At 38.0% G+C, this 11,349-nt stretch overlaps 1 protein-coding gene across 1 annotated transcript in view; it reads right to left on the bottom strand.

The window, feature by feature from the left end:
- Positions 1-11,349, bottom strand: part of LOC114476483 (dedicator of cytokinesis protein 9-like) — a 48,586-nt gene that overhangs the window by 8,243 nt on the left and 28,994 nt on the right. Inside the window, 22 exon segments of the mRNA XM_028468052.1 lie at positions 431-544; positions 630-812; positions 1,232-1,369; positions 2,200-2,315; positions 2,411-2,478; positions 2,959-3,006; positions 3,683-3,749; positions 3,839-3,947; positions 5,877-6,007; positions 6,091-6,202; positions 6,344-6,451; positions 6,921-7,099; positions 7,178-7,289; positions 7,390-7,473; positions 7,936-8,082; positions 8,151-8,222; positions 8,782-8,907; positions 8,994-9,063; positions 9,144-9,259; positions 10,123-10,212; positions 10,314-10,400; positions 11,212-11,330. Of these exon segments, the coding sequence (XP_028323853.1) occupies positions 431-544; positions 630-812; positions 1,232-1,369; positions 2,200-2,315; positions 2,411-2,478; positions 2,959-3,006; positions 3,683-3,749; positions 3,839-3,947; positions 5,877-6,007; positions 6,091-6,202; positions 6,344-6,451; positions 6,921-7,099; positions 7,178-7,289; positions 7,390-7,473; positions 7,936-8,082; positions 8,151-8,222; positions 8,782-8,907; positions 8,994-9,063; positions 9,144-9,259; positions 10,123-10,212; positions 10,314-10,400; positions 11,212-11,330 (2,396 nt within the window).

The following is an 11,349-nucleotide window of genomic DNA, read 5'->3' as shown; positions in this document are numbered from 1 at the left end:
GAAGTTTTATACATAAGGCTGATATTACGCTGTCATTAGCATGAATAAGGTGTTATGAAGGCTGTCATTAAGTCTCGTTCACTACATTATGACACCTTTCTCTAAATTAGGACACCTTTTGAGCCATGTTGGCAATGCTTTGGGTTAGGTGGATGGATCAAGTGGGGCTAGGTCAGGATAGGGGTTAGCGTAATGTCAGCATTTAAGTATAAATCTTCAAGGGTTACCATTTATTTTCATAAACTCTTTCTATTTCAAAATGATTTATCATTACTTTTACTTATTTTGCATTTTCCAGACAGCATAAGTTTGGTTTTGTTTAAATTTAATGATAATTTCATCAAACCAAACCATGTTTTTAGTTTACTCATTTCTGCATGCATGTATGAATGATCATTGGTGATCAGGTGACTTCCTGTGCACGCCTCACCTTGATGCTCTTGTCACTGTTAGCACAGTTGTTAATGATAGACAGAGACTGCTGGAAACGGGTTCCCCCGATTCCGATGACATCAGCAATCAGCTGACTGACAGCGATGACCACCTGCAAGATAGAGAGCGGGAATGAATCTGCTCGCCCAAAAACAAAACTAGACGCAACATCCACGTGGGCATGTGAGAGAGCACACCTGCAGATGAGTGCGAACAAAGGACTTGCGGCCCGTGTAGTCGAAGTTGCTCTTCATGAGGAAGTAGAGCAGATGGGCGGCGTCACTGCGGATGGAGCTCAGCTTGGAGTTGCAGCATTTCAGGATTTCGTAGCAGAGAGACGCACACATGTCGGCCCGGCCATCGAAGAAGGTGCACGGGAACTGGAGGACATCATTAGTTAGTCCAGCAAGTTCATTTTGTCTCCTTTTTTGAAAAAATATGTTAACTTCATTTATTCAGACAGTTTTTCTTCAGGAAATTAGATCTTCTGTCATGTTTTGACTGCCAACTGTCAGTCTTCCTCTATAGCTACTACAAGATGCCTCTGAGGAATACTGCCAGTTGGCATGTCAGGAGATCTTATATCCTGAAAAAAATGTCTGACCAACTTTAATCAGTATTTTGGATATTTTGGACTTTTTTTCTAACTTTTGTCACTTGATGTACTGTAGTTGAAGCTTGGTGAGTCATGCTTATCTAGACTGTATGTCTATTATTCTAAAATAGCCCTAAAATTAATCATCAGAGCAGCCAAAATACTAATTCCCTCCCCAGAGATGACATAAGCAGGTGCTCTCACCTTATAGATGAAGGTCCTGAGTGAGGTGAAAACCTGTTTGAGGGCGGTTTCAGACTGTGGGATCTGCAAGAAGCTTAAATGCACCTGGAAAACCTTCTTCATCAGAGGATTGTGACCCAGATCTGAGTTCAACTGCATCTGAAAACACAGTGCTTGTTACTCTTCAGCATATGGGTACTTATATTTCTAAATCAGTATATTTACTTGTACTTCAGTGCATTTTAAAAGAAGTAATTTGTTACATTTATGCACACAACCGTTGCTGGGTTATTATTTTGTTTTAAAATGATCAATGGACATTGTGAAACTACAAGAAATGAAATGACCATAGCCGACCCACCAGATGTAACGTAGCGCACCGCATCAAAGCAGCACTGAATGGAGGTTATTTCAGCCTGAGAAATATTTCGATTTTGAATTGAATTAATTTGGATTATTTTATTTAAAAAAATAAATAAATAATTGTACATTTTATACAGATGCCTTTGTGGGAAATTAAGTAAATTCCAATTTTGCAAGATTTGGTCTCTTCCTTTATAAGTTTATACATGAGATGTTCACTATATGCAAGAAAACCGTGGCAAGATTCATTACCCAAAAATAAACGTGGGGGGTGAAAGAAACTAGTCATTTTTACTTTGAGTACTATTTAATTGAGTTACTTTTTATAATTCCAGCAAAATTATTTTTGTATTCTTTTTGGATGATATGCTAAGGTTTTATCAAACAACTGTTACTTCGGAAATCCACTTGATCTGTTGACATGTTTCGACTGTCAACTGCCTTTGAAGTTTAAAAAAAAAACATCAAAGCGATTGGCAGACACCTCTGACAAAGACTAGCAGTTGATAGCTACTTTTTACTTGTACTTGAGCATTTTAGGTATGACTTACTTGCAATTGAGTACAATTTCAATCAAGTAACAGTACTTTTACTTGAGTAGGATATAGCAGGACTTTGTACATCACCTTGAAGCCCATGATGAAGATACTGAGGGTGTCCAGCACGGTGAGGCACACCTCTGTGGACACATTGGCTTCCAGCAAGCACTGACTGCTTACATCTGCCTCTGTATGGGAGTACACTGCAACACACACACACACACACACATATATATATATATATAACACAAATCATCTTTCCTTAGTAAGAATTCTCATTACAGGTTGATGGTCTTACTGTTGTTGAACGTGTGGGCGTTCTCCAGAGTTCCCAGCTGCTGCAGGCGTGCGTGCAGAATCCCCGCCCTGTTTCGAGAAACGGGGAGAGTGAGGGACTTTCTATCTGCAGCGACAGGTCCCATCACTCCCTCCTGGTTCCTGGTGGGGACAGAAGAAACATTGTCAAGATGGAAAAACATCAACCGTGGAGGATGGAGGAAAAAATGGAAATGCTGGAAAACGGCACAGCTGACGCGATGCTGCCACCGTGCCGTGACGTGCATTATTTCAAATGGACACACATGACGATGATGGTATTTATGTCAGCATTTCAAGCATAAAGACAAATCAAATTCAGCGCTTTCTTACCATGCAGTAGGGGGGAGAGCCTGGGGCTGCAACATTAGTCACTAAATAACTTGGCAGCGGCGTTACATATGAGAAAACAAAGCAAGCGCAAAAGGGTTAAAAGAGACAGGGAGGGTTAAGCTTTGCAAGAGTCCAAATACAGGCTTTAATTATAGAATTGTACTTGTGGTGTAATAGTGGCTCGAGCAAAGACCATACCTGGCAATGAATCTCTTGCCCATGTAGCGAAACTGATGGAGGCAGAGCCTGCAGAACACAGAATAAAAGCTCATTTATTCAGTTTTTCATTGTAGTTTTGCCATTGTTATTATAATTTTTGTTCAAAGTAGCCCAAAACTTCATTTCTGACCATCTTCTTTAGCTTATTTTCTCAGATATTTTTATTTCATAGACACACAATTAGCTACCTTCTATGGCGGATTACAAATGAATAAATAATACTCGAATAAATAAATAATTGCAAAAATAAATACAAACGAATAAATAAATATATAAATACATGGCTTTGTTACCATATTTATTTAGGACCGCCCACTTAATTAACATATGACACTAAAATACGTAAATAAATAAATAAATGTGGAAATGCAGAAAAAATTAAATAAATACATGAATGAATAGTACAAAAATAAAAATAAATGTGGAAATACAATTATACATGTATAGATATAGAATATCGTAAATATATATCTAAACACAAAAAATACATATAAAACACATAATGCATAATTGATGAAATAAATGTAAAAATATGGCAGCAAAGACATAAGTATTAAATTATTATATGTATTATACAGGAATATTTATTTTTCAATAATGTATTTATTCAAGCACATATTAAATAATTTATTCATTTCATTTAGCATTTGTTTATGTGTAATTATGTCGTTTTTTGTCCCACTTTATTTTATTCTCTACTTACTCGATTAATGTAAAAAAGTCCATGAGCTCAGAGGAAGCTGCTTTGTTCCAGTAGGCAAAAAGGGCTTCTGTGAAAACAGGAAAACATCTTCTGTAAAATATATATATGTATATATATATTTAAATGCGTGGGGGAAAATAAAGTGTGTTGTCCTACCTTCTGACATGCTTTTGAGGATGTGCAGAAAGCACATAAGAAGGTTTTTGATCTCGTCCCGGTCCAGTTTGTCACATCGCAGCACCGTGCTGCCCAGAGCCGACGCACACTGAGAGAAGGCAGAGAGGCAAAAGCATACAGTTGTTAAAAAAACAAGCTCCACGTTTATGTTTCTCGACTGTTCTCACGACAAAAAAGAAGGCACGCAAACCCCAAAAAGTGGGACACGCGGGGAAAATAAAGACGTAGAAAGAGCAGACTGGCGATTTGCACACAGGTTCAAACACGGTACTTGTAGAGGTGTGTTGGCCTCCTGGGGAGTGTCCTGCAGGAAGTCAACCAGAGGCACACTGAGCACGGAGAAGTCCACCGTGAACCTCTTGGGGGCTCTGAGCACTGCAGGAGGCCCTTCAGGGTGGAAGGGGATGGGGGGGGAGTTGACGGAGTGTCTCCTGAAGAATCTCTCCTTTAGGTGGGACGGCACATAGCAGGAGAAGCTCTGATTGCCCACGAGTGCAAGTAACAAGAAGTCACAGGAGATCAGAAGAAAAGGTGAACCCTGGTGCCTTCTTTTATTATTATATGTTCTCACTTCGGTCTTCCTCAAAGTTGATTTTTCAGTCTATTCTTGTTAATTTATAAACATTTTTCTTTGATTTGGGATTATTTTTCATCAGACGGCTTCATGGGTGGAGTTTGCTTGTTCTCCCTGTGTTGTTTGTGCAAGTTTTCCCAAGTCCCTCTCACAAAAAAATGCTTCTACAATTCGAAAAAACAAATAAATTGAGTTTTATGAATATAATTCTGATTAGCAATGGCTATTGAAAAAAAAACTATTTGAGTACTCAATAACAAATATCACTTTTACTTGATGAAATGCAAAAATATAACAATGCACAACATGTCTAGAGTGGTGTGAAAAACAAAAAGAAGACTTTGGAGTGGCCTGTCAAAGTCCTGACCCTTAAAAAGGCGGTTCATGCTCAAAAACCCTCCAATGTGGCTGAATTACAACAATTCTGCAAAAATGAGTCGGCCAAAATTCCTCCACAGTGTTGTAAAAGACTCATTGTAAGTTATCGCAAATGCTTGATTGCAGTAGTTGCTACTTAGGGTGGTCCGACCAGTAATTAGGTTTAGGGGGCAAACACTTTTTCACACAGGGCCATGTAGCTTTGGATTTCTTTCTTTCTTCCTCATTAATAAAAACCCTTCATTTAAAAACTGCATTTGTGTTTACTTGTGTTATCTTTGACTAATGTTTATATTAGTTTGATGATCTGAAACATTTAAGTGTGGAAAACGTGCAAAAAAAGTAAGAAATCAGGAAAAAAACACTTTTTCACACCACTGTATATGTCAATATTCATAATCATTCTCTATATTATTATTTTTTTAATTATTATTTTTATTATTATCCTCCAACTGCTTCTTTTTTTTTTTGTTTTTTGTTTTTTTGCACCATCCACCAAGTCACATTCCTTGTATTGTTAAAAATTGTAATTGGCAATAAAAAAAATTCTGATTCTAAAAAAATAATGATTTACGTCGGCATGTACTTCACATGGAACGGAATCAAACTTTTAATGAATTATAAAAAGAATTACCTTTTTTTTTTTTTTTTTTATTTCTGAAGCTTTTTGGCACTGATTAGATGTTTTGTTATTTCCTGTATTTTTGACTGTTGCACTCATACAGCTGTTTGTTTATGAAGGTGATTCATTTAGTTTTTTGATTTATTATGACATATGTAAGTTGTTCACTGTTAGTTCAATCAATTTGAAAATGTGTTATTGGGTTTAAAAGTTCCCCTTTCGTGTTTCCCTAAAGTGGGAAACACGAAAAATAAAGTTTAAGAACCAATGCTTTACAGAAATATGTATTCACTATATTTGTTGTTTACTGAATTCTCTTTATTGCTTGTAGGAGTGATCAGATGTTAAATATTGTGTCTTTTCTCATGTGTCAGGTTTGTGTACAACATTGACACAAAAAACCATTAAAAACGCGTTGTTTCACGTTAAGAAAAGCGCTTTACTTTGTCCAGGGAGTTGGTCTTGTCGCTGCTTTTATCTAGAAGGCTGTTTGCAGAGTCTGTGGAGATGAGGGAGCCTCTGGAGTCTGCGTGGGGGACGGAGCTGATGTTGGGGGTGGAGCTGTGAGGTGAGGCTGCAGACACACATGAAGATGATGAGGGACGAGTAAACTAAAGATGCAGGCGATCTATTGAAGTGGGGAGAGATGTCACACACCTGTGCCCGAGATAACCCCAAACACATCTTTGTGCAGAGCATTCTCTATGCAGCTGCCAGGCTTCTGAGGCGTCATCATGGAGTTTGGCACCAAAGAGTCGTCCCGTGTGCTCTGGAATAAGACGATTCGTATTGGGATCAATTTGTGCCAAAAGTCTCTTCTCTGTTTCTGAACATTTGTCAGCAGTTTGTGGATTTGTAGGCCCAAGTTTGATGCGCTGTTCAGTTTCTTACCACTAGATGTCAGGCTTACATTGTGGTTGCTGAGAGGAGATGTGTCCTTGACATCCAGCCTGGAAACGTTCTCCTGGAGCAGACCAAACAAAGGGAGGTAGAGCGTGGCCAGCCTGGCCTGGTGACTCTGGAAACACACAGAAATGTATACAATCAGAAGGATTTAACAGTTAAGAAGCTTTTGTAGTGTATTGATGTGTTAAACATTTTGATATTAAAAGGTTTATACTATTTTTAACTAAAGTTAACAGTTTCAACACATGTATGTCCTCAGCAGACCCGAGAGGCCTTCATTTTTGAGTAAGTGTATGATGATATTTTCAAAGAATGAAGCCCAGTGTGCTATATTAATAATGGCCGTAGTCGTATCCTTACGTCTCTAGAACACATGTCTTATGCACCATTTGTTTTAGATTTAAGCCATGGTGCCTGCATCTGACTTTTTCATCATGTAATAATAAATGTTATATTTATATCATGAAGATGTCAGCGGAGAATTCTTCAACCTCTTCACATCAACATTCAGATAAAGGGAAATCCACAACACTTCCTTTTTGGAGGGATTAGTTCAGACTAACGTTGAAGACGTGTCTTACTTTGCCCGAGTAGCGATCATCAAACGTGTGTTTGATCATCAGCCCTTTTAACACCTGGATGGCGATCTGACGGATCTCCTTGTACTCCTGCAGAGCCCCGCCCACCTCCCTCAGCATGAGGCCCACCATGAAGTGGTTTCGACAGAAGTCATCGTTCAGAGAGTAGTCGAGCTGGAGGTCTGCAGCAAATGTAAGTAAAGGGAGTTCAGCGTTAAACGATGACGTTACATTGGCTGCCATCTGCGTGTCCGTCATACCTTGGAACCTCTGCACTCGGCCTTTGCCAAAGGGCATGGGCAGGTTTAGTGGGACGTAGTGCTCATGGTGGCAAACCACTTTTAGAAACTCAAACTTAAACTCGTACAAAGTCTGCGAGGAACACAAGAGGAACTTCCTGTTAGCTACGCCCAAACATGGACGTATAACTTCCTGCAGTGAGGTGGCTGCAGCAGCAGCAGGAAGTGCTCACCTTGGGGTCCCCAGGAACGAAGCAGTTCATGTAGTTGTTGATCTGCTTGAACACAAAACCTCTGTCCATGAAGGTGAAGCAGCGCTATGGAAAAAAAAAACATGAACTTGTCATTTTAAAAAAAAACTGAAAAAGGCTCTAAAATGTAAGAAAAACAAATAATTGGACTGTAGAAAGATTAAAAACCATACAATCTGAACGGAATTGTACATTTCTATCCATAGGGCCTGTTTTTTCAAAAGTAATCAGCTGGGCTTCTGGAAAAACGGATTGGTTCAAATCTTGAAAATAGGTTTTTCAAAAGAAAAAACAGATTACATAATCCAATCTTGGTTTTGATCCGAATCAAACCTTTAGTTTGGATATTTCAGAATCCAATCCGATGTTGCTTTCAAAAACCGGCTCAAAAGTTAGATCATGAATAGCGGAATGAAAAAAAAAAAGATTACCAAATCCTGATCAATTTTATTCAGATCAAACCTTTTGAAAAACTAATTCCCAGGATTTAATCAAAGCTTGTGTGGACATTAAAGACTGATCGCCCACCTTGATGAACAGAGCCAAGCTGTGGTTGGCGTTGCGAGCTGCATCAAGGTTGTCCTTGTACTTCTGCGTGATGTGAGGCATCAGCATGTTGACCAAAGTCTCTACGGCGTGATAGAAGGTGGCAGAAAAACGCTGGTTCCTGGAGAGCTGGACGAGACGAGGAGGATGAGGAGGAGGAGGAGGAAGAGCAAACAAAGGGAGGAGCCTCAGCCTACCTTCACCTTCCCGCTCTCTTGGAGATAATGAGCCATGGATTTCACCAGAGCTTCAAAGAAGTACCACGAATGCTGCAACACACACGCATAGAAAAAGAGAGAGTATCAGTATATAAAATTCATCAAATGATTGTTAGAGCATGTCACATTGTTCTGTTTAGAATGAAATCACAAGTTTAAATGTAAATGTTAAGTATAAATGTAAATCTAAAGGTTAAATGTAAAACAGCATGTTCTATATCATTGGTAAAAATGTGCACACATGAAAAATAAATCTAAATGAAAACGTTAAATCTAAATCTGCGCCTGTCAATCACGAGGCCCCACCCACACAATTGACTGCTACGCCCTTGGAGAGTGTGGTGCGTGGGTGGGACCTCGTGATTGACAGGCGCTGACCAGCCAACTTTGTATAATTTCTAAACATTTAGTGACCAATTTAACACTTAGATTTATGTTTTACATACATGTTGTTTTAAAATGAATGTCTGCCTAAAATAAAAGAAAAATGAGCTACATGTGAGGAAAGTGAGCTAAATATGTCGGCTATGAGTTTTTACATTTGACACCCCATAATCAAAGCACTTATTTAACCACGTGAGGAAATGGTTTGCCTAAACATGATCCCCACCTTCAGCAGCTTGTTGCTAGTCAGGAAATCCGTGGATGGCTTGAGAATGGCCGTCATGGCTTTAGCCAGCTCCTCGTGAACAGTTTTGACGCTGGTGGTGGAGTAAATCTCAGGCTTCAAGACAAACTGAAAACAAAGATTAGAAAAAAAAAGGTACATCAGTAAATGTGAGTTGAAATATTTCAGAAAAAAAAAAACAACAACCCACACACCTTGACATAGGATCTGAGGTAATGCTCTAGTCCTTCTTCGTGACACTGTGCCACAACATGAACCATCACCCTGGAGAGGAAACAGAAAACGTTGCTGCGTCTGGTATCTAATGTAAATATTAATAAGTGTGTGACTAGTGTTTGGCTCGCCTGGTCACATTGACCGCCACGTCCTCGTATGTAGCTCTGGTCAGGACGCAGAACAGCTGGTTAAGGATGGTGGGCAGAAAGTTGACCATCACGTGACCTTCCATAGCATGGAGACTCTGACGGAGAGCAACAGGAAAATAATGTGTAGACCAGACAGGGGCAAGTAAACACACAAAATGAGTCCAAAAACACACAAAACTAAAATAAATACAACAAAATTACTCCAAAAAAGTTAGGACAACTACAAATATATACAAAATAAACAACTCATAACCAACAAAATCATTCAAAAAAAAACCCCAAAAGAATTAACCTAATAACTAATAAGACACAAAACATCACAAAAACACACAAAATGACGAGAAAAAAAAACGAATCCTTGTTGATTCCTGTATTAAAAGCATTAATAGGGTTATATTGCTAGTAATAAGCATTAATAAGGATTTATTACTAGTAGTAAGGATTAATAAGGTTTTATTACTAGTTACAGTATGAGCGTTAATAAGGATTTATTACAACTAGTAAGGATTAATAAGGCTTTATTACTAGTTATGAGCATTAATAAGGCTTCATTACGACTAGTAAGCATTAATAAGGCTTTATAACTTGTAGTAAGCATTAATAAGACTTTATTAGTTGGAGTAAGCATTAATAAGACTTTATTACTAATAGCAAGCCTTAATAATAATAATGCATATTCAGGGATTAACAAGGGTTTTGTTTGTTTTTCCTGTCATTTGGTATATTTTTGTTGTCATTTTGTCAAATTTTGTCTAATTTCATGTGTTTTTGTAATGGTTTTGTGTTTTTAGAGTTATTGTGCCAACATGAATGTTAATAACGTGGCCTCTGGTTACGACAATAACATTTTTGTGGCCCCCGCTGTGATAAAAGTAGCTTTGGTGTGCACCAACTCGCCAAGTGTCTTCTCATGCAGGATGAGGCATGAAGCGAAGGGTGTGTTGGATCAAAAACAAACCTTAAGGTATTTAACCAGCTCTCCATCCGAAGCTTGTTCTGACATCTCCGTGCTCTGACAGTGGTGGAAGAAGTTGTGCAAGTGCTGATCCTAGTGTAAACACATGCCAGAAAATGTCATCCGTACACGTCTTCATGGTGAAAGAGCAGATGAACGACGTGCCGTTTTCGCCTGCAGGTGAGAGGAAGTACCTGAGTGTAGACGGTAGAAACCAAATGTGTGGAGACTTTGAACAGGAGTTTCCCCCCGTCCACCCATTTGATCTCCTGGCCAGAGTGCTGCAAACAACACACACCATTGTGCACATTAAGAATCCCACTAAACACAATTATTGTTAATAAAATCAACAAGTTGAAGAGAACAACGTCACAGATTTTACAGCAAATTTAAAATGTTTCAGAGTCACAATCAGAAAGACTTTAATAATCCCAGTACAATTATAACAATGTAAAAATTAAAAGGTACATTAAAAAACACTAATAAATGATACGTACATGTTTAAAAAGTAAAAATTAAACAGAAACCAAGACAGCGATTATATTAAGGCTTAAATATTAAATAATGATGAAATATCTGAATATTCAGGATTAAATACAAGTGCAAATATGAATGCAAATATAAAATAAAAATGTATATTTTGCATTTCATGCAAATTTTATGGTCGTGTATTTTGGTGATTATAGGCCAATTAGAAATAAATAAATAGATAAATAAAAAGGTTAAAATATTTGAAAAGACAAACGCCACAGAACTACGTAAACTGATATTGCTTTCCTACTGTTTTTAAATAACTGTTTCCTTTATGTTTTATTTGTTTATTTAATGCTAGTATAATGAGAAAATCTTTCAAAAGTGGGACAAATAAAGCAGAATTTTTATATAAAGTAATTTGTGATTCTCTATAGTGCATTTAACGTGGGTTGTTACAGAAAAAAGGTAACAACAAGATTTGATTCTCAGCAATGGGTTACTATTGATCGGTCCTTTTTGTACATTAATAGAATTGGCTTTTTAAAACAGTTTGACAGTTTTTTTCTTATCCATAACACACTTAAAAGACTTTTAATATTAATATTAATATTATGTTACCTTGTTAGCACCATCGTGTGAAGTCAGGTACCCAGCAGGCAGGCTTGCAGCCACAGGCAGCAGTTGTTCATTCATGATGACTCTGCCATCCCTGAGCAGGGGCAGCCATGCCGATCCCACTGAGGATGAAGGAGTCCA

Source organism: Gouania willdenowi, chromosome 2, assembly GCF_900634775.1.
Source record: "Gouania willdenowi chromosome 2, fGouWil2.1, whole genome shotgun sequence".
Taxonomy (NCBI): domain Eukaryota; kingdom Metazoa; phylum Chordata; class Actinopteri; order Blenniiformes; family Gobiesocidae; genus Gouania; species Gouania willdenowi.
The sequence above is the reverse complement of the archived record's forward strand: the minus strand, read 5'-3'. Positions and strand labels throughout refer to the sequence as shown.